Source organism: Glandiceps talaboti, chromosome 21, assembly GCF_964340395.1.
Source record: "Glandiceps talaboti chromosome 21, keGlaTala1.1, whole genome shotgun sequence".
NCBI classification, from domain to species: Eukaryota; Metazoa; Hemichordata; class Enteropneusta; family Spengelidae; genus Glandiceps; species Glandiceps talaboti.
Window position 1 is genome coordinate 3,578,549 of NC_135569.1, and position 24,842 is coordinate 3,603,390.

General features: G+C 35.6%; 1 protein-coding gene across 4 annotated transcripts in view; it reads right to left on the reverse strand.

Annotated features, from left to right (window-relative positions):
- Nucleotides 1-739: 739 nt before the first annotated feature.
- Nucleotides 740-24,842, reverse strand: part of LOC144451137 (kazrin-like) — a 54,054-nt gene continuing 29,951 nt past the window's right edge. For 2 of the 4 annotated variants that reach the window (XM_078141911.1, XM_078141910.1), the window contains exons 2-14: nucleotides 18,486-18,721; nucleotides 17,232-17,328; nucleotides 16,590-16,799; nucleotides 15,564-15,871; nucleotides 14,096-14,357; nucleotides 13,308-13,517; nucleotides 12,378-12,565; nucleotides 12,051-12,163; nucleotides 11,242-11,476; nucleotides 10,565-10,666; nucleotides 10,018-10,184; nucleotides 9,540-9,678; nucleotides 740-5,817 (exon numbers count right to left, since the gene is read on the reverse strand). In XM_078141911.1, the coding sequence (XP_077998037.1) occupies nucleotides 5,686-5,817; nucleotides 9,540-9,678; nucleotides 10,018-10,184; nucleotides 10,565-10,666; nucleotides 11,242-11,476; nucleotides 12,051-12,163; nucleotides 12,378-12,565; nucleotides 13,308-13,517; nucleotides 14,096-14,357; nucleotides 15,564-15,871; nucleotides 16,590-16,799; nucleotides 17,232-17,328; nucleotides 18,486-18,721 (2,399 nt within the window). In that variant the 3' untranslated portion in view covers nucleotides 740-5,685. Of the gene's footprint in view, nucleotides 5,818-9,539; nucleotides 9,679-10,013; nucleotides 10,185-10,564; nucleotides 10,667-11,241; nucleotides 11,477-12,050; nucleotides 12,164-12,377; nucleotides 12,566-13,307; nucleotides 13,518-14,095; nucleotides 14,358-15,563; nucleotides 15,872-16,589; nucleotides 16,800-17,231; nucleotides 17,329-18,485; nucleotides 18,722-23,236; nucleotides 23,252-24,842 lie in introns of those variants that run through there. The other 2 variants (XM_078141913.1, XM_078141912.1) reach the window with 2 other exon arrangements.

Here is a 24,842-nt window from a genome sequence, read left to right on the forward strand (position 1 = left end):
TAAATATTTTTTCATAAATTATCTACTCAAAAGTTCATGCTTTCTATTCTAAATCTTCTAAAATATTATTTGCTTTGGCCATAGACACGTTTTATTACTGCAAATTAAAGAAAGTTGCGATTTTTCAACTCTTAAGTAATAAGTCGTTTTGAGACCGTAAACAACTGCAATTTCGCATTTTTTGAAGAAATGGATTTGACGGTGTATACTGCCACCTACAGATGACCTTATATTTACCCTTGTCTTTCTTAGGGTGGGGTAATGATAACTTTCACTTCTGCGCCAATAAATGATACATGCTCACCTTCAAGCAACAATTATTCTCTCTCTTATTTGAGACTTTGTGTTTAGGCAAAATAAGAAAAATGTTTGTTTTCGATAACATGATTTTTTGAAATAGGGTAGGTAGGTCGGAATTTTATTTTACTTGATGTAATTTCTAAATGTGAAAATATAGCGATGTCAACTTGTAATCATTTCAGCAAAAGCCTCTTTCTACTGCATTATGAAAGAAAAGCAACGTTTATCACTTTTCAATATGATTAGGGAAAGGATCCTGCTGTGTGTGGTGTCTGTCATTGTTAGTCTTGAATTGAATTGTTTATTTTATTATGTGAAAAACGTGTCCAATTATTAGTAAAATGTCAAGCTAACCCCATTTTCACTATCATTTCATGGGTGTGTTTGAAAAGCAAACAAGATAAAAGACGCAAAGCAGTTTTTGTTTTCTTTGGTACATCTTTAATACATGATAGCAAGCTATCCTAACTTACACTTTGCTACCAAAATCACTGTACATAAACCATAGTGCTACTGTCAAAACATATCAAACTTACACTTAAAATTACATCTTAATTCAAATCAGAATTTTGAAAAAGAGTCGCCAGGCACCTGTCCTGGGTACGGGTATAATTATGACAGGAAAATAGATCTGATAACACAATAAGTGATATACTCTTATAAGAATAGAATATTTTAGACATCAAGTCAATTCACTGAAATACGTCACATGATTTACTTCCTCAATATGATTGGCTGTAATATACCACATGATTTGACTTTCTAAATGTAATTGGGTGAATCATATCACATGATTTGACATCTTACATCTGATTGGCTGTAATATATCACATGATTTGGATTTCTAAAATGTAATTGGGTGAATTGTTATACATGATCTCATATCCGTATCTGATTGGCTGTAATATATCACATGATTAGAATTTCTAAATGTAATTGGGTGAATCACACCATTCTCTAAATGTAATTGGGTGAATCCTAACACATGATTTGACATCTTACTTGTCATTGGTGCATTCAACCATACAAGCATGACAATTCCAAGACCTTCATAGTAAAACATAAGAATACATTAAAAAAAAACACGACTGGTTGTCCTGGAAACAGAAATAAATACAATTATCCATAAAGAGAGCATGGAATAACTAACTAGATACATCAAAATATCTAGGCAATAATTACATCAACAATTTATTGGGTTTTAATGCTGGCAGGAAGTCACTATTGTCAGAGTAACCAATGACTGTCCTGATGGTGGATATTTTGACATTTAGAATCTGGAGACTTTATTGATATAGTGACTTATTGGGAAGATTTTGGAAATAAAAAAATTTCATGTGGCTTTGTATCTTGGTTGGTAAATTTCAACTATGTCCTTTCAACTCACCATTTGGCCAACGATACCGTATTTAAACCTTCCTGACTCTGATTCATTAATATTCATGAAATACTTCCCTCTGTGATTGGCTGATCCTGATCCTAATTCATTAATATTCATGAAATATTTCCCTGTGATTGGCTGATCCTGACTCTAATTCATTAATATTCATGACATACTTCCCTCTGTGATTGGCTGATCCAGACTCTAATTCATTAATATTCATGAAATTCTTCCCTCCTCGTTTAGTCACATGACATGGACAGCCTCTGACATCATCAAACACAGTAAGGAGATTTCAAATCAAATCAGAGTTTATGCCTCTTTTCCAGTCATGCTTCATTAAATTACTTTATCAAATTTGTTTTCTTAAGTGTGAGATGAGAGGTCATAGTTGAGAGGTCATAGTTGAAAGGTCATAGTTGAAACAACCAGCGATAAATAAATTTGATGTACGCTTAAACAGTTATAATGTGCCATAATATCCAAATAATTAAAAAGTATATATAGTATTTGTAAATAAACAAATCTTCAATAACATCTTCAAATACAAAACATTTTCCCGTATTTAATAATTTCAAATTGTCCAAGAAAAAAATTGTCAATGGTAATAGTTATCTTTTTAAGTTAAAATGACTTTTGTACATCACTGATGTATAGTTGGTAATAATTATGAAATATGCTAATTATATATATACAATGTGGTGTGATAGGGTAGAATCTTGCAATATGCAAATTACCATAAAATGATAAGGTGTGATTGGTCAGAATTGGGATGCATTCACATCATGTGATGATGGCATTGGATTGCCAAAAACTATGACATATTTCATTACTAGAAGTATTCAAATAAACTATCTGAACTGAGTGTGGTAGAGAAGCTGAATCTGAAAATTACAAAACTACCTGAAATAAATTTGGTTGTGATGCTGAATCTGAATCTGAAAATTACACAACAAACTACCTTATATGCAAACAGACTCATAATCTTATCAGCCAATCAGGATATCTATACAAATCATGTGACATTATACTTCATCTCAAATGAATACAATGACTTGGAAGCCCAGTTGAGCAAAGCAAACTAATACAAACAGGCAAACAAACAAACAAACAAACAGACAAACCCACAAGGAATGGACTGGAAATACAAATTAGTTTTTATATTTCCAGTTCCAACAAAGCAATGACATATTGTACTTGGCCTGCTACACATGTGCTTATCAAAACTTTGACATACAGACTTTGATTACATGGATTGGTATTTTGTGGTGACATGATACACAACACTCAACTAGAATATAATTGAAGGTAAACTGAATGCATTTCTGCTCTGGTAACTTAAAAGTGATTTCTCTCGGTGTGCCAAATGAGACATGATATACATGCAATATATGTGAACTGCGTCTGCTATATTTACATATCAATGAAAACTGTTATACATAAATTATCACCATAGGTAGCGCCTTTGAGTTGACTTATGGCATATAACACCCAACTAGAAAATCATTGATGGTAAAAAGAATGCATTTTCTGTTTTTAATTTAAATGTGATTTCTCCCTGTTTGTCAAACTAGACGTTATATACACATACATACTGTACACAAGGCAATCAAATATTGTACTGGGCCTGCTATACTTTAGCCTGTAAGGTACGCCATGATGGACCGCCCTCACACATCGGTCAACCCCTCTGAGGGAGGAACAACATGGCGTAGTCTAGCTTAGTCTAGCTATACTTGTGTGCTCATCAAATCTTTGATACCCAGATAGACTATCCACATTGGTACTATCATTTTGTGGTGACACATACAACATATAACACTCAAGCAGGAAACCATTGAGGGTATGTAAAATGTATTTCTGTCATAAACTTAAATACTGTGTGCGATTTCTCCCTGTCTGCCAGATTCAACATTACCGGTATATACACACAAAGCAATGGAATATTGTACTGGGCCTGCTATATATATTTGATATACTGATTGACCATTTGTGGTGACACACGTGACATGTAACTCTTAACCAGAAAAACATTGATGATAAGTAAAATGTATTTCTCTCATTAACTTAAATACTGCATGAGATTTCTCCCTGTCTGCCAAACTGGACGTTATATACACATAACTTTTATACTTTGCCTGCTACACATGGGTATCAAAACCTTTGACGTACAGATAGACCATTTGTGGTGACATGTGACATACAACACTCAACCAGAAAATCATTGATGATAAATTAAACAAATATCTGTTTGGGCAAAAAAAAAAAGAATTGTTTCTGGTCAGTGCGCCCATCACTTAAATACTCCGCGTCGGCCTTTTTTTTCCTGTGTTTTTATCCAACCCATGCAATCTGCAGATCTAATGCGAAACACAAAAATAACCCTCCCTACTTCAGTGAAGAAAACTGCAGAGCCAATCATGAACAAGCAAATGACATCTGCCCTACATCCACACTTGCTCTAAAGTAGTAAATAAAAAGAACAGTAACTGCCATAAATAGTAGACTGAGTGATAGGTTTGTTGATAATTAAAAAAAAAAAATCACATCCTCGCACCATTTTAGACAAAGTGTCCTGACCAGAAACAATTCTTTTATTTTTTTTGGACCTTCTGTTTTGTTTTATTTCCCTGTCTGCCAAACTATACAAAACAAACTAATACTGACAATGACAGTGACAGTGATGGCTATTTAGATATGAAATATTGCAATATAGAGTAAAGTATAATAGAATATCTTTGGTCTTCTGAATTAATATGTACTCCATAAAAATGATTTACTAGTATTCACAGCAAGACTACAATTCTCTCAAAATATATATCAACCAAAGACAAAATACACAACAAAAAAATATAAATCACTTCTCAGCATAATTTGAAAGTAATTAACTTAATATTTTACGTATCTTACAACTAATCTGTACACAGTAATTTCTGAATATATCCCTAATACTATAATGGAAAAGTCTGATATAGGACTGAGAAACATGGCAGTCATTATAGGAATGGAATATTCCATATTAAAGGAAGGGAAGTCAGCCCCCACGTATGTAGTATATTTGGTTGTTGTTAAATAAACTACAAAATTAGGACAATTGTCTATTTATAGGATAATATGCAAATCAGTCAATCTTACTCATATAGCATCATATTTCCTTTGTTACACCTGGCATAGAACCAATGAGAACATTTTTCACACCTGGTGAAGAACATTTCAGAATGATCAGAACCATCCGTCTGTTTTATCATATATACTTATGGCATTATTCAATCATACAGTGGTTGAACAAAAAGAATGGTGTCAGTTCACTGACATCAATAGAACTTGATGAATGTCACATCTGGCTAAGAACCAATCAGAATACATTGATTCATCCTTTCTTTCACAAGGCTACCAATCAGAGTATTCCTGCACAATAACAACAACCAATGAAATCAAGAGACATTGACAACATCATCTACTCTGTACTCACACAACATATATCTCATAAACTTGGTACATGCTATGTTCCTTTCAACGAAACAGTTTGGTCTTTACATCCCTGTAAATCGAATGGTTTGGTCATGACACCCCTTTTAGTTAAGTAGTCTTGTCATGACACCCTCTCATTTAAATGGTTTGGTCTGTACATCCCTCTCAATTGAATGCTCTGGACTGTACATCTCTTAATTAAATGGTTTGGTCTGTACACCCTCTCAATTTAATTATGTGGTCATGATACCCATTCAAATTAAATGGTATGTACACCCCTCCCAATTAAATGGTTTGGTCTGTACACCCCTCTATATGAAATGGTTTGGTCTTTACTCAATGAGGTATACTATGGTAGATAATGTCTTTATATGGGAGTTTGATACAGGGGTTGTAACCCTATGTATATGCATTGACTTCAGGTAAAGGTATCTTCTCAACAGATCAACTGTATACAAGTCCTTTAAGGGTATATTTTTGTAGATGATATCAGAGTCACATTGTGGTACTTTTTGTAAGTCCTTGGTTCACTGTCACACCGTAGTACTCTCCGTTAGTTCTTGACTCTTGGACCGCTTCATTCTACCTTCTTCAGGAGTCGGTTCAAATGCACCCCTATCCAATTCATACCTTGCTTTTCTTCCCAGTGCTCTTCCCAATGATCCCTATAAATGAAAGACCGGAAATTACAGATCAGGATGGAGGAATGATGAATCACAAACGTAAGTTGATAGGTAGACTGATGAAAGTCATGATTTGGATTGTTTTGTTTATTTGTGATGTTTTTTAACATCAATTTGGGAATATAAAGACAGAAATCCATAACACAGCTTTAATCAGAATCCTAACTATGTCCTTCCACCATAGACAGTGGAGGGGGGGGGGGGAGGGGGGGGGAGGGGGGGGGACTCCGCTGTCTATGATTCCATATAGAAATGTCATGATATATAAATAACTCATGAGAAATGATTTAACATATCCTTGTTAACATAAACAGGCAGTCTTCTTATCACCTGATTCAAAAAGTCACCTGACTCAGGTCAAATGTCATCTACCAGTTGCTACAGATCAATACAATGATAACTTATAGTATAAGCTTTGTTGATCTTTCTTCCTAACCTTTGTTTGAGAAGTAGCCTTTGATAATTCTGGACTAACTGCCAAATGTGACTAAAATTAAACTTGTCAAGTCTAAAACCGATGATATCATACATTGTCATAATTGTTATATAGATGCCAGATGTTAAAGACCAAAATGTAAATTACCACGGTAATTTAAGAGGTGAAACTTTACAAATTACATTGTGTCAAACATGATGCTTTGTCCTGATTGGTCTTTTCACCTGCCTGAACTGAAATGGCAGGGTTCCTCTATTAGAAATGTGAGTCTTATTGAAATACTTTTATGTATGTAATCTCAATATCATCACATAATCAGTGATAGCCTGAGTGGGCTACTATCAGCAAATTATGGTAAAAGCATGACAAGAATTGGTAGTCTGTGGGCATGGGACTACTGTTAATTTTGAGCCCTGTAATATCTATCTAATAACTAACCCATAACCCTAGAACTCACTAGATCTCTAAATGCATTGTGTTTCTATATGTAATAACAAATAAGTCATGACCACACAAAAGAAACAGGAAATAGAGAATACAGCACCCTCGCTCAAATTGGGGGTATCATCACCTCAGAGCACCGTTTCTTAAAGGTGATTCAAAATGCTCACATTCACTATCGCTAATTTGCTAGACTACATGTTTGTGAAATGCATCCTGGTTTTAAAACTTTTCAAAAGCGTCTGCAAACACCTTAAAATGACCTTTTTTCAGTCACTTCCCTTCGGATTTACTTCGAGAGTTTTCGGGTATTTCCGGTCCCACCTAGACCACGGGATTTTATGATGTCATAAGGAGACATGGATAGCACGTAGCCTATGACGAGCGTAGTCAACATGTGAATAAATCTCAACAGCCTTGTGAAAAAATACATTGCTGGTGGTTGTAATAGACATCAGTAAACAAAAACTACACTCTACATGTCTTATTAACCAACATTTACCGATATTTACTCACACTTTCTCACTAATTGGCAGTGTCTGTGGGTATAAATGCTAAAATATGATCTCCCCATATTATGGCAAAATAAATCAAAACGGCTAGACTAGATATATATAAACACTTGTAATGTCGCGTGTTTCACATTCATTGACTTTTATTTATCTGATTTTTTATTATTTGCCGACAAGAAGCATTACGATACCGTCGTGACGTTTGACGGCATCCCCGGGCCAAGGACGGCATATTTTAGCCAAATCGCACTCGCGTCGCCTTTTGAACAGTGCATTTAACAACAAAGTAAACATATTTCATCTCGAATAAATATACTAGCTATTAGAATACCAATGGGAAACTTCAAGAAGGCATATCGGGACATGTGCCACAAAATATTTGTTGGTCCCATAATACACTAATTGATTCGATTTGCTCCCAGCATATGGAAGTACACTCCGAGTCATTGCATCATGTAAATGGAACTGTGACCGACCTAATTTTGTTGTCCATATATAAAATGAGACTGACCTGTAAATTTTTCACAGTTTTCGTTGTGGTCTTGTATTGTCACATGTTTGGCTTGTGAACACAAGTTTACATCTATTATTGTCTAGGGCGTAATACTCTAGTCCGAGTCTGAAACCCATATAAAACCTAAGAAACTCGCATTCGAATCGGACAGAACAGAAGTAGGTCTCATCGACTTGTTGGGGACTCGAATTATTGCTTGTTTTTATCACGGTATACAGGTGATTATTATATATCAGTAGAACTTAGAAGGGTAGTGTTGTCAAGTTTTGTGCAGTCACCGCGGCCGCGGCAGTAAGCTTATACTAGGATAGTTCCGCCGATCAAAGCTGAACTATGGAATGTACGTATGGAATCTGGAGATCACAGCGCACATTTGTGTCGGGTTAAATTTATCCACGTGTTGATGTAATCCATATTTATCAATCAGATATATTGTAAAATTCTTCAAGTCGTACAGAAATAACGTCTCTAACTTCAAAACAAACCCTGAGAAACTGGACCGGACGTGGCTAGCCAAGTATCTAGTTGCAGGCTTTCTTTCATGACCATGCATGTGCTGGGGTCACGACCTTGATTGCCGACATCAATATTGTCCAATCATATTTAATATCATGAACACATCGCGATATTTGATTTGTTGGTTTCCTAAACCGTATACTTCGAATACCATGATTCGTTACAGAATTCTTCTAATGAATATTAAATAGGCCGCTTGTTGCATTAAATTAAGTGATATCGCAACAAGGGAAACCATACAAGTTTTCTTCCAGACGAGTTGCTAAAGTCATGTAAATGACAACACTAAACTCACGAAATTTCCTCAATTCTTTACAATTTTATTGCTGATATTATGGCAATCTAATAGCTAGTATATTTATTCAAGATAAATATGTTTACTTTGTTGCTAAATGCGCCGTTCAGAAGGCGACATCAGTGAGTATAGTCGAGTATAGTGGGCTATAATATGCTGTCGACGCCATGCCTGTCGAAGATATTGTAATGCTTCTCCTCGGCAAATAATAAAAAAAATCAGATAAATAAATTGAAACACGCGAGCGACATTACAAGTGTTTTAAGTATATCTACACTGTAGTCTAGCCGTTTTGATTTATTTTGCCATAATATGGGGAGATCATATTTTAGCATTTATACCCACAGACACTGCCAATTAGTGAGAAAGTGTGAGTAAATATCGGTAAATGTTGGTTAATAAGACATGTAGAGTGTAGTTTTTGTTTACTGATGTCTATTACAACCACCAGCAATGTATTTTTTCACAAGGCTGTTGAGTTTTATTCACCTGTTGACTACGCTCGTCATAGGCTACGTGCTATCCATGTCTCCTTATGACGTCATAAAATCCCGTGGTCTAGGTGGGACCGGAAATACCCGAAAACTCTCGAAGTAAATCCGAAGGGAAGTGACTGAAAAAAGGTCATTTTAAGGTGTTTGCAGACGCTTTTGAAAAGTTTTAAAACCAGAATGCATTTCACAAACATGTAGTCTAGCAAATTAGCGATAGTGAATGTGAGCATTTTGAATCACCTTTAAGAGCTTTGTCGCTTGGTATTCTGTAGAAGTGTATATCAGCAATGTGTTTCGTATTGTTCAGACATTAAGGAAGCAGCAGTGCTCTATGATTAACCAAGCACCCTATACCATGTATACCCCCAAGGTACACACAGACAGGAAGTAGAGCGCCACCAAGGTACACACAGACAGGAAGTAGAGTGCCACCAAGGTATACACAGACAGGAAGTAGAGCGCCACCATGGCAAATTTTAGAAAGGCCTATTCTTACCCTAAAACTGTATCTTTTCTTCCTCTCTTCATCATGTGCACCACCTTTGTATGACCTCACAAAAGATTTACTCATTGTGTTGGCATTGCCTTTCTTCTTGTTGCCTAGCAACGACATTCCTGTTGCTTCAAGCACCCCTCTGAAAAAATAGGTAAAAGCAGTGAAATGAATGGGCTGGGTTGATTAACAACTTAAGGGCAATTTGCACTAATAATCTCTGAAATATACAACACAAACTAATTTGGCTGAGGTAATAAGAACATTTAACACCCACTCACCAAGCTGGGGTATTAACAGCATTTAACACCCACTCATCAAGGTGGGGTAATAAGAGCATTTAACACCCACTCACCTAGCTGGGGTTATAAGAGCATTTAACACCCAGTCACCTAGCTGGGGTAATAACTGCATTTAACACCCACTCACCAAGCAGACACCTACCTAGCTGGGGTTATAACAACATTTAACAGACACTCACCTAGCTGGGGTTATAAGAGCATTCAACTCTGTCGTAAGGTGCCTCCTGATTATATTCTTGGCTGAGGGTATACCCAGTGCTGCTGCCATGGCATCGGAATTAAATGACGGCTCTAGTACAAGTAACGCACCATGTACACCACTGTCTAGTAAATTATCAGCATATTCCTACAAGTAAATCATACATTTGTGAGTTAGATAGTGAGTTACAGTTTACACCATTAGTCAGTTAGTGAGTTACACCATGTACACCACTGTCTAGTAAATTATCAGCATATTCCTACAAGTAAATCATACATTTGTGAGTTAGATAGTGAGTTACAGTTTACACCATTAGTCAGTTAGTGAGTTACACCATGCACACCTTCATAGAAAGTTAATATTCACACTGAATGTATGCACAGTCAGTCAGTTAGTGAGTTACAGTCACCTTTATAGTACGTATTTACACTACCAAAGCCAGCAAGTTATAATTTTTAATTGTGTTCATATGACACCTGCTGATATGCTGTCATTTTCCACCAATCAGATGACTGGTTTCATCTTACCTTGAGATCAATAGTCTTGGCCCACTTAATAACTCTCTGATTGGTCCATACCAGTGGATCAATGTCAATTTCTTCACAAGATGCTCGCCTCTCCATCAAAATCTAAAAATAACCACATACTATTATAAACATGCACTTGAACTCAGAAATATTGCCACTCACTCCATACTTATGGAATAAATGTGGCAGTTGTCTGTTTCTCACACATGCTTCGTAGGGTCCCACACTAGGATCAGTAACTTGGACACTCAAAACAAAACTTGTTTCTGAGCAGACACTTACATGGCTTACAAAGACTTTGCACCCTGAAATGAAGCCAGTAACTGAAAGGCAACATGGTCAGGACAGTGATCAGAACGTGAAATAAGAGAGATGTTTTCATAGCGATGTGTTATCTGTTTTTGATGACAGGAGCTGGACTTTAAAGACAATAGTACTTTTTATAATCAATGAATATTTATTGTTGAATTGAAATTCCATTGAACTGAGAATGAAAATCCTATTTTCAGTTGGTACTTTTTGCATAGGAGTATCGCTGTAAACCACAGCCTCTTTTATGGCACCATCCAAGATGCATCCATCAAGAGGCTTGATAGTTTGCAGTGTCATGGAATGATAAGAACTATCAGCTATGGTTTGCAAGAATGCATAGAAGGTAAACAACAAGTTAACCATACCTCTTTGTCAAAGTTAAGTCGCCGTAGCAACTCAATGCCATGTAAGAGACTGGCTTGTTGGAATTTCCGATTCACATTCACATGTTTTTCTAAGTCTTTCTTGGATAGTATGTTGAGTACCCTTCCATCTACCAACTGTGCTTCAAATACCAATGAATGTTGACCAAGACCAAGATCATTTAACCATGTCCTAGCTACCCATTCATGGTCCATCTCACCAGCTTTAGGATATTTACTGTGAATAGTAACAATAAACAAATTTTTATTTTTTTAACAACTGTGTATGTATAAATAACATTGTGAGTTGAGAACTAAAATTGTCATCCATACACACGACATAAGTTAATAAGCTGAGAGCTTTCAACTGCAAATTGTCAGTTAGCGTTTTCTACCCTTTAGAACGAAGCCTCAGTCTGTAACAACACTGGGTTAAATCATTCACATTGCCACCTCTATCCTACTAGATCCCCAATGGTAACTTTGTATACAGCTGGGTTGACGAGGGCAAAATCACCATCGCTGAAGAACTTGTCAAGGTAAGTGGTAGTGTGTCTTGCTATCAAGGAAAAATCCCTAGAATTTGTCAGACACAAAAAATAACAAAATGCAAAAAGGACACCGTATTTCAGACTCTGATACCATTGGGTGGATAGCACATACCTACAGAACTTTCCAATGTGAGTACATACCACTAACCACCCTACTCTGGTCCTCTAGTGCTGGTGTAACTATTGCCATGGCCACTAAGATGGCGCTAGTCTACATTTTCAATTTTTGTAATACAGCCACTAGAGGGCAGTAATACTCACCATTCAACATCTTCTCTGTGTTCTTCTATTGCTAATCTAAGTTTTCTTCGATGTAGTACATTTGTGATACTTAATACACTCTCTAATTCAGAATCTGTCAATCCAAGTAAAACCTGTCAAAAGACCAATAAAACCACACTATTTAGAAGAAATTCATTAAAAGTGAGCAGAAAGACATTTTTACCCTGGAGACTGGATTAACTGATTATGGAGTCATCCTGTTGACAAGGACTGAAGTCAAAAATTTCGGGAACTAAATTTGTTTTCTGTGTTTGGAACAAAATTTCTATATATATAATTTTCATTTGAATCACTATTTTAACTTACCTTTCCACTTTTAACATTTTCACTTGTCATTCTACTGTACATTGGCATATACATCACTAACTCTAACCATGACACAACCATACTGGCTCTCCATTGTGCCATTGGTACGTGTTTACATTCCTCCACTAATGTCAGCATCTCCTCATGAGTTAGTTCCACTGGAAGTGGCTCTGCATTAGAGGGAGGATCTAACAAACAAAAAACAAAACAAACAATTCAGGTCAATGCTGTCAAACATTTTGAATGCATAAGTTTTCATAATTATAATCACTGGATGTGTTAATTTTGCAGAAGAATATCATCCATGGAGGAGTTCAAACTGGAAAGGTTTGGTTATTGCTATGGCAACACAGCATCCTGACTCTATGAATAATCAAGTGGAACCAATGTTAAAACTTCCGAGGACACAAGGTAAATCTTTATCACCATGGTATCAAAGTTTTACATACTAGGTATTATGTAATCATGAGTCAAGAAAATAATGAAATAACTGTCTATCGACTCATGTGACGTCCGATTGTTCACTCATAATTTCCTCAGCTAAGCAAAGAAAAATATTGGGAAAATGATATCTCAATATGGAGAGAGAAATCTATTCACTTCCTGGTATGTCACTTGATTTCATTGTGTGTGGAATGGAGAGATATTGGGTTGTCCGTGGCCGAGTGGTTAAACCACTTGCCTCTTACCACTGTGATTGGGGTGTGATTAAATTTACAAAGCTGTAAGTAAGAAAAGTGTCGTCCAGTTTGACTCTATTGAACAATGCAGGTTTTCCTTGGTTACTCCGGTTTCCTCCTGCACTAACACTGAACCCATGAGGGATGGCCCTCACTGGACTTCTTGGGAGACAAGTGTTTATATACTTAAAGAACTATCCAGTATAAATAAAGATTATTATTATCAGTTTATAGTATAGAAATATATTACCTTCATAAACTAACGTTTCTAGTACTTTCTTATTTTTGCCTCTTCCAAAGACTTTAGACAGTGAATCACTCCATGTTCCACTCTTTTTCTTCTTCTTCTTTTTCTTTTCTCCCGTAGTTGACACAGAGTCCATGGCATCTAGATCTTCTGTAGATTTTGATGTATCATCTTCTTTTGCTGTGTGTACTGAGTCTTGATCATCTGTCATATCTAAAATAAACATTTCAATATTATTGGCCAAGAAAAATACAAGTGACCTAAGGGGCCATGTCACTATGAGTCACTACATGAGTAGTGACAAACCCTTGGGTTATGAGCTGGCAGCAGTTTTAGAGCTGGTGATTGGGTGATATAGTACATACCTGATATTGCAGATATTGACTGATGACTGGCAGCAGTTTTAGAGCTGGTGATTGGGTGATATAGTACATACCTGATATTACAGATATTGACTGATGACTGGCAGCAGTTTTAGAGCTGGTGATTGGGTGATATAGTACATACCTGATATTACAGATATTGACTGATGACTGGCAGCAGTTTTAGAGCTGGTGATTGGGTGATATAGTACATACCTGATATTGCAGATATTGACTGATGACTGGTAGCAGTTTTAGAGCTGGTGATTGGGTGATATAGTACATACCTGATATTACAGATATTGACTGATGACTGGCAGCAGTTTTAGAGCTGGTGATTGGGTGATATAGTACATACCTGATATTACAGATATTGACTGATGACTGGCAGCAGTTTTAGAGCTGGTGATTGGGTGATATAGAACATACCTGATATTGCAGATATTGACTGATGACTGGCAGCAGTTTTAGAGCTGGTGATTGGGTGATGGTCTTCTATACTAGGACTTGCTAGTTGTGAGAAGTTTAATTCATTTATTGGTGTATGAATTCCTGGACTGGCAGTGTTAACTGTAATACATGATAAATCCCTGGGTGTGTCACGGGTTATGGCACCTGGATTGACACCTGATGTGTCTCTGGGTGTGCTACTATATCTCTCTGACCTTTCAAGTTCCAACTGTCTCTTTGCCTGGAGTAGAAAAAATCCAAAGAGATTGCGGTAAATATGATGTCATCACCATAGGTTTTCTCTAAACTCTTGTACGAAAGTCTCAAAATGGCTAAGGTGTTAAGTTCAGAAGGGCTTCTTTATTATTCATTACTATTTTATAACTCAAAATCCATCGTCACAAAACCATGGCCTCTTTTACAGCACGGTCCTCGTTATTTCTCAGTAAGGTGGAAGAAATAACAGCTCTGGTTGGTGAGAATGTCAAAATGAAGTTGATAGCAATAGTCAATCAAGAGTGCTAACGGCATGAACCTGACTAGATTTGCCTTTAAAGTAATATTGTAAAATGTAATGCTGAATTCTGTGATTGATAAACAAAATCATGTTGTTATAATTAATGACTGTCTGGGTGGCTTCATTTGAATTTGAAATTTTATCTCAATATCTCATCGAGCAAGACATAAGAAGAGTTTCAAAACCACAGATAGACTCTAGATTATGTTTGGATTGAATTTTTTACAGTGCCTACAGGAATACCCAGATGTTAACCTCCTATTAAATGAAAGTTGCAAAGTGCTTATGTGTAGTCATCCCTCTGCCAAGAAGAGAAAGTCAACTTTGGACTGACGTTACTCACATAGGGTGTACACATGTAGTTGTTTGTGGTCATGTTAAACCTTGTGGTGAAAGAATTGTAATTTATGACTGAAAGCAGTTTTGGATTATTGCAGAGAGAAGAGAAGAAGAACAAAGAATTCATTCAAAATTCAGAAAAGCTAGACAGTATATAGCGCCCTCTATTGACCAACTCTACAATTATTCTTTCAGTACAAATACATATACGATTCTGGGGTGGGTTCAAGATGAAAACAGTTTGCTCTCCATTAGCTAGGATGTCCACAGCACTGATGTGTGACTATGCTAACTTTCAAATTAACTCTCTCTATAGATGACAGTTCACGCAGTCACAGATCTAGCACCATGGACAGTTCAGCTAATGGATCGCAAATGGTTTTTATCTTGAACGTGCCCATGAGGTATCACGTCTTTGCTTATTTGGATCACCAAGAGTTTACTTTTTGCATAGTGACTCAAGTCAGAACACCACCCCCCACCCCCACCCCCACCCCCACCCCATTGTTACCAGTGTTCCCTCACCTTAAAAGCACATGATTGAAACCACCATATTTCAAGAATTTAAAGTGTTTGTTTTCTATTTCTTACCTCTTTCAGTTCATCTTCTAATCTTAATAAATATTTTTCTTTACAATCCAACTGTTCTCTAAGTTGAACCGATGACTCCGCCGAGTCCCTGGCACGTTTCAATATTTCCCATTTTTTCTTTTCTGCCTCTTCTTTTTCATTTTCAAGTTGTTTCATACTGTCTTCACTCTCCTTTGCTTTTTGTTCATAATTTCTAATAAAATCTCTTATCTCTTCTTCTTTAGCTTCTAAGGTACTGTATAATTGTTTCATTTGTTGTAAGAGTTCAACTTTTTCTCCTTTTAATCTCTTTCTATCATTTTTCATAGCTGAGGTAAATAAAAAAGACATACATATACGATAAGACAATTATGTTTGACCCTGCCTAACAATGCAGGTTTTCCCCGGGTACTCCAGTTTCCTCCTGCTTCTTCAACATTAGGGCACTAGGGCGCTACTCTTGTGGCGACCATTCAACAAATTTCCGAATTTATTTGGACAAATAAATTATTATTATTACAGACAATTTCAGACTTTGCCTCAGGTTTCTGCATTATTTGGACATTAATTACATTTTGAAGTTTTACAAAGCTAAGCTAGCCTCTATAATCTGAACACATTACTGTAAACCGGACACATCTCTATAAATGGTACAAATCTCTATAAACCGGACAACCTCTATATACTGAACACATTACTGTAAACCGGACACGTCTCTATAAATGGTACAAATCTCTATAAACCGGACACTCTCTATAAACTGAACACATTACTGTAAACTGGACACATCGCTATAAATTGCACACATCTCTATAAACTGGACCACCTTTATAAACTGAACATATCACCATAAACTGAACACACCACAATAAACCGGACACATCTCTAAAATAATGATAAACTTGATAATCCATTTCCTGTTTCTTAAAAGGCTTGGCTAGTACACCTCTATAATCTGGACACACCTTTGTAAACGAACTCTATAATCCGTTGGTCATACTATAGAATAAAACACAGAGGTACATTGACCTTTGACCTTGTACTTACCAGTCAAAGCCTCCTTAGCCCTGGCTAATTCATGCTCTGTTTGTGTTAGTTGTATTTTTAATTCTGCTGCACTTGGTATTTCTATGTCACTTTGGTCCAGGTATCGGAATTCATCGAGTTGCTTCAATAATGTCCTCTTGTCCCGTTCTAGAAGTGAGTTCTTTTCCTTCAATTTGGACAGTTCTTGCTGCTGTACTTCAAGTACATCAACTAACCAATCAAAAAAGGGTATTTTAATTATATGTACAGCTACTAACCAATCAAAAAAGGTATTCAAATTACATGTACACATCGTGACCAATCAAAAAGGATGTACATAAAAATCATTAGATGTATGCATTATGCCTAGTTACACCACTAGAGGGCAGTATATACTGGAGTACATGCAAAACCAGTTTATGATATGTTAATTTCAGGGAAGGGCAATTTATAAATATTTGTTAATTTCAGGAAGATCACAAAATGTATGTTTAATTTCAGAAAATGTCACAATTAAGTTTTGATGTAATGCATGTATATCATAAATGTCATGGCAACACTTTCTTTTACTATTTGTCATCACATCATTTTCAATTTCAACAAATTTTCGTGATACAGTTTATAATACATAAAGATTTGGTTATCAAGTCTTTTTTTTCTTACCTTCTTTGGCATCGACATCGTCTCCAGTAAGCTGACTGATTCTTTTATTAGTGTCTTCTAACTCAGCTCTAAGGACACTCATGTCTTCATTGGCTGTCTGTTAAAATACAATCATATCACAACAATGTCAATTTATGTGGAAATGTTGATGAGCAGAGCTCAATATTACCGTATACATATTTCAGTCCCAATATGGCCGTTTGTTTATAATCTGAAGGCAATATAAGTATCACCTGCTCACCAAGTATCCTGGATGTTCCTATCTGAGACAATGGCAGGTAAAATCATACAGAGGAGAAATAACAAATTGTAATCTATCTGCAAACAATGTGTATGGTCTGAGGTTACACTGAGATGAAAGTAGGTCACAGGATGACCTCATCTCTACAAGGTTATTCAGTCACAAAGTCTAAATATAGACAATATCTGTACATCAATATCAGTATTATTTCATAGATTGGTTGTGAATTCAATCAGGACTTGTAAATGTGAAAATTATATTACTGTACACTACCGATCTACAACAATATATTATTTCCACTATGTACACAAACCTCCATATATGGGTTACATGTAATTTGCATATATCAGTAATTTGTATCAAAATCATAAATATTATACCACCAATTTCACATTACCGTTCACCAGCTCTGTTTGATACAAACCACACAGAAACCAATAAAGTACACATTCTACACTTTTAAGAGTAAGATCACAATTTTTTGCTATATTTTGTTTAAATGAAATAATTCATTTAACTGTACTGCAACTAGATGTATACATGCAATTTTGTGATGTTTGCATTTGATGTGTGTATGGCAGCACATTACTAGTTCATTTCACTTAATAGACAAAATGTTGCAAGAAACTATATTCATTCAATCTTGAATTTGTTGCTATAAGGCCCCCCAAAAAGAATTGTTTCTGGTCAGCACACATCACTTAAATACCCTTTGTTTGTCCAGCCCATGCAGTCTGCAGATCTGAGGGAGAAACAAAAAAAATAACCTTCCCCACTTCAGTGAAGACAACTGCAGAGCCAATTATAAACAAGCAAATGACATCTGCCTCACATACACACTTGCTCTAAAGTACTAAATAGAATGAACAGTAACTTCCATAAATAGTAGTTTGAGTAACAGGTTTGTTGAGAATTAATTTTTAAAAAAAGGCATCATCTCACCATTTTAGACAAACTGTCCTGACCAGAAACAATTTTCTTTTTTTCTTCTAAGCCTAAGAATCAATATTTACCTGTATTGAGCCATCAATTTTATTGGCTAGTTGTTTATTTTCTTCTACCATTTTCCTAAACTTGACCTGTGCATCTACCAGTAGTCTTCTCATTAAACTGAGGTTTGATTTCAGTGATTCTCTGTCCCTGGGTTGTAACTGTTCATCATCGCTGTCATTGCATGGAATAGTTGGACAACGTGGTTTAAAGATATACTGTACTATTTGATCATTGAGTGAATCCAAAGATTGGATGGCTGTAATGGAAAATAAAAGAAATATACAGAAATTACTGGTTTGTCACTTTTCTACTTTCACAATGTTCACTCGTCTCGGTTACCCAGACTCTTATCGTTGAGGGCTCTCTTGTCATTGGAGACTCTCGCTTTAGGCGGTAGTAAATAGTAAACAAATTTATGTGATTTCCGCTTTGGTTACGATGAATACATCATGGTAGACTTCACTGCCAAGAATAGGCCTTCCCAAAATTTGCCATGGTGGTGCTCTACTTCCTGTCTGTGTGTACCATGGGGGTATACATGGTATGGGTTACTCAGTTAATCATAGAGCACTACTGCTTTCCTTGATGTCTGAACAATATGAAAAACATCCCTGATTTACACTTCTACAGAATACAAGGAACAAAGCTCTTAAGAAATGGTACTATGAGCGAGGGCGCTGTATTCTCAATTTCCTGTTCATAGTCTGGAATGGCCTAGTGGACATCAAGTGTAATCCCAGTCAATTCAAGATCCTGTACAACATATTAGACAGTCTACAACAGACACCTGTTAATTTCAAATAACATAAATTTGTAAACTCAATCTGCCTTATAAAGGCTCTGTATCAATATCACATGCTGGCAACAGCTGATTTCCAGACAGACATCATGTAATTATGGAATACATTATAGATGTCTTAGTCATCAGCATTTGCAATATGTCGGCATACAATTAATGATTGATCAGTTTATATGTATCTTAATAAATGTACAGTTATAATGTATGTATAAATTTACTACAATATAGTCAATCCTGGTATAACAGTTGTGATTTATATTGTCTGTATCAGTATTCTAGAGAATCTATGCTGTCTGGTTGTCTGCAGTGAAATGATATGCCCCATCATAATACCATCAGTGTTATTTGCTAAGGTTTGAGAACCCCAGTAACAGAAAGGGGTAAAAATGGTAGTGTTTCCCCATAGAGTCTATGCTAATTTTGTTTGGGAACCCAGGTAAAATGACATGGGAATCCTGGTAGCTTTTACCTACATTTTGTACTTACAAAATGTACCACCCTTAGCAAAAACATTGACCATACACCCTAAGCAGTATTGAATCACCTGTGGGTAAACATATTTGTGTAGCTGTACACATATATTGTAACAGAGTACAATTAATCCAATCAAATTGATTTTCAGGTCCGTACCCTAAAATCAGCACCCCAATGCAACCATAATTTCAACCTGTTTCTGTACTACTTATGGATACCTAATTTAACAATGTCTAATTATTGGTATTTTAATAATATTATATATACCAGTATTGGTTGTCTGATCAAAAAAATAATACTTAATTCACAATGTAGTACATCATTAAGACCAGGGGTGAACAAATCCACCGGTCCTGGGTCTGGGACTAGCGATTTTTTGGGGCAAACTACACAAATTTTACCTTGTTTGATCCGTTGGACCAGTACCTTACTGTTAATAACTATGTTAAAAAGTCGTCAGAATTTACAGATTCATAGGTAAGACTTAATGTTTCACGTTAGCGGGACCTGGGACCTCTAATTCTTTCAGCAGGACCACTGGATTTTTTAAGGCACTGGTCCGGGGACCACCAGTTCACAAAATGATTTGTTCACCCCTGAAGATGTTACATACTTCAATTGTATAATACACATATGTACCATAAAGCATGTTTTATTATAAAATCAACTTTACAGTAACTTATATCGTAACAGTATGAGATACACTTATAACACAATAAATGTAGTATCTGTATGAAAAATACAAACATTACAATTGTTATGTAACATGTACAGATACATTGTATAAAATCTTTATAATCAGAGTCTAAACTGTGTATTATTGATTGTAAGAGAAGGTCAATGGAATAGACAATGTAACACAATACAACAAATAAACACAACCAGAAATACAAAAAAAAATGTAATCAAAATATGACACAAACTAGAGAAATCTATGCCTCAGATATTCCTAACGAAGCAAAAGGAATAATGAATCCTCATTCTCCCAACTACAAATGTAGTAATTACAATGCACTTGCGTAAAAAACAAATACCCCCTTGGGAGAAAGAAGATTAAAATTGTAGAAATAACATCGGTTAGTTGTTTATGTTCATAAATTTAAATTCATTTTGCATCCAAAATACTTGTACTACTAGCTCACCAGTAAACTGTTGATAACCTTGTATTCTAAAACAACTCTTACATAAACACACTGATCTTGTATATTATATCATTCCTATTTCTACTAGTCTAGTTCCTGACGACTGTACTCCGATTTCTGTATTCAGAAACTAGACTAATTTCTACTCACAAACTAAAAAAAAAAATTTTGGAAGTGAATCCACAATTTTCTCTGATGTCACTGTCAAATGTTTTGGCAAAAAAATCTATCGATTCTCCATATGTTAACCATGAGGGTTTCTAAACAAACAGATGGTTTCTAGGACATGAAACATTCATCGTAAATTTCAGACAATCATTTCTCTTAAACTGGGGTTCTGTTACCTTAGTGAAGCCACTCTACTCTGTTGGGTTGAGACATAGATGTATTATTCTATACCCTATGCTATATGATACTATGAGACTGGTACATACAACGTATAGACTCAAATACCAGCAATATTTGTACATGTACAATGACAGTGTAACCTGAATCACAACTAAAAGTCATCCTATGTATGTCACCATCCATAAATAAATAATTAGACAGTCTGGATAATTTTAGTAACAGTTAGGTGTGGACACATCCCATGTGACAACGTTTCGATGTCTACCAATTCTACTCCTCTCATTACTGTACGATGAATCATTTGAATGAAAAAATATCTTAGCCTTCAGCATTACAGGAAAATTGAAAGTTGCCTTTGTGTTGCAGTTATCATGGGACACAGTGTTTTTGTACAGAAGAAATGAATTTGCCTTGGTGTTATACTCAAGGGATTTGTTTTTGTCCAGGAAAATTGAAGTTGCCTTAGTGTGGTGTTTCAACCATCATGGGACACGATGTTTTTGATACAAAGATAGACACAATTCAACTCTAGACTAACAACAACACAGACACAAGACACACAGCAGGATCCTTTACCCAATTACACTGAAAAATGATCATTGCTATACTTTTACAGTGAAGGGGAAACAGATTTCTGATACATCTACTTTCTACTTAAAACTCTCACTGTGTCAACACCAGAAAGTCTTCTACATTGTTGTCAACACTTTTCCCACGAGAACGATTAATTTTAGTTTCTATCATAAAAAATCAAAGGTTTCAAGGGTGTGGGTAATTTCTTTCCACTTCAACTAAAAAACCTCTTAAAAATAGACGAATAACATATTATCGTGGAATCATAAACACCCCCATGTCATTGTCACCACTTTTTTCATGTCCAGTATTATTTATATTAGTCTGGTTACCAACTGTTGTGAGTGAAGTATCAATACTGTATAGGAGCTAGACTATATGTTTATGGACCTGTATGGAATAAAGCCATGACATGTGTGTGTGAAAATTATGGTGACAATATAATTTGATGATAAAGCAATATACAGGTACATTGTACAGGTAGTAATCATATGGGTGACAAGATTGTATGCTAATTTATGGCAAATAATACCATGGGTGGAGACAGGACACTAACCTATAACAGTGTCTTTGCTATGCAACTAAAAGGCCCATATTTCAGTCCTGGGTTCTTGCATAATAGTGTTACATGTTAAAGGCCCATATTTCAGTCCTGGGTTCTTGCATAATAGTGTTACATGTTAAAGGGCCATGATTCAATCCCAGGTTTCCAGATTACTGCTAATCTTAGTATTAGTGTTATCTTATCAGTTGAGCCATAAGGATTACATAGGATTATTTTTTTGTTCTGGACAGACTTTTTCTAAAACTCTGTCAGACAACTGTTTTTCAAACCCAAATTTTACTTGAGTTTGATGGGTATGTTTATTTATATTTACAGGGTTCTGCAGCAAAATTATGATACAAGGTACAGAAATCCATGAAAATTTGACCAGATTCCACCCTCTGTTACCATGGATTCCGCACCAAAATTATGGTACAAGGTATAGAAATCTATGCAGATTTCCCACCTCTGTTACCAGGGTTACAAGGTACACAGCAAGTTTTACTAGACCCCCCCCCCCTCCTCTATGTTACCAAGGTTTCCCAAACTTTTAGCATACGCATCCTATGTACAATGTACATTGTGTGTCAAACTCAATTATACAACAGACTGGGTTGGACTGACCTTGATGGCATCCTTGGAATGGTATAATTACATGTACAGTATGCTGTGGATAATTGATTATTTTCACTGTGCCATCTTAACATCTCAGACAGATGTTCTTGTTTTTGGATGTTATCACACACTGAGATCATTCAACAATTGTTTACCCAACTAAAATACCTTCCTTGTACAAATTATTCAAATGTTGGTTGTAACCAAGCCACCCTAGATACCCACATGAAACACAGAACCAATAATATGCATGATTTTAAATATATTTGTACTCACAAGGCGAGACTAGTATAATCTGTACGTCCTTATCAGTCACTCACCAAGCAAAAATGAACCTTAAGGGTGTCCCAGGACATAAACAGTGATGTAGAAAATGCTAATCTGCCATTGAGATGTTTACAATGGCTGCACTGCATGCTGACTCTATACATGTACATAATTATAGCAATATTACAAAAATAGACAATACCAGGTTTTCTGTGCATGTACAGCTGCTAATTTGAATATGCATAGGGCACGACCTGTACATTGGACTGTTCACCTTCTCACTACCAAGCCGTCTTTTGACAAAATTATCTCAACAAATTCTCCTTTTTTATGTAAATTTTTTACATATTTAACGTTTCTTTTGGACAATAATTCCTGAAATAATTCTTATGAAGTGATTGGCATCAAAATTCATCCAAAATTTGATCATTTTTTAAATTTTTTTTCAAAATTGAAATTTTCAAAATTTTCAAATATAGTCTTACATGTAGGTTGACAGAGGGTAGAACACCTACAAGATCATATCATTTTATCTGTATACAATTCAGACTCATTGGCAGCTTTTTCTACCAGGAGTATCACAACCTCTGGTTAAACTCAACAACAATGAATACAAGAATGGCAAGTTTCACATTCCATAATCTGACAACTTTGTCAACAGTTTCTATTTCAAATTAAGTTGGGGCAAATAACTATGTAATGTATTTCGTGAAATTGATAATAAATAAGTCTGAAGTGATATATGAGACATGAAACAATACTAAGTTACAAAATTATGAATTATGAAATTAATATATTGAATAGTGTAACATGATACATATATGTTATGAAACTGTAAATTCTAACTGAAAGTAAAATTTCTAATTTCCATTTATATATTTCTGCATGCATATTTCTTTCCAAATAATGTGTGAATCAATGTTAGATTTTGTAACTTTGTGATTCTTTCGTTGAAATGTCTTGATTGTGTCCTATCTGTACTCCTATCTGATTACATTGTACCAAATATGAAAGGAAATGAATATTAAAGTTTATACAGTAAGTAAGTGTGATATTTGGTCACATTATTACAAATATGTTTATGATCTCATAAACTTTTCAGTTCTATAAAAATCAAACCATTTTTAGAAACATAATTTAATATATAAAGTTGGGGAACTCTGGTAACAGAAAGTGAGAAAGGGGTTGAAAGTTACATAGTTTCCCAATACAATCTATCATAATTTTGTTTGGGAACCCAGTAAAATGACTGGGGAACCCATGGCAGATTTAACTTATACCCTGAGCAAAAGCAATGTTCATTCTCTTACATACATGTATGTCTACAACAACACTTGACACATCCACAGTACTAAGTCGTGGTATGTAGCGCCCTCTAGAGATCAATACCTACACTTCTTTTGTTTACAATCGTTTTCACTACTAGTAGGTCAAAGGGTACTGATAAACATGAAATGTGACCTGAACCAGTCCTTTCCGTCAGATCCATCCTGTCTAGTCCGTGTCCACCCTTTCATCAAAAAACATCAACACACTCAATTGACAATTCTTGTCCCTATCAAGAGTTCAACACTGTGTGGGCTACATGTAGAACTTCTGTGTTACAGTGTCTTAG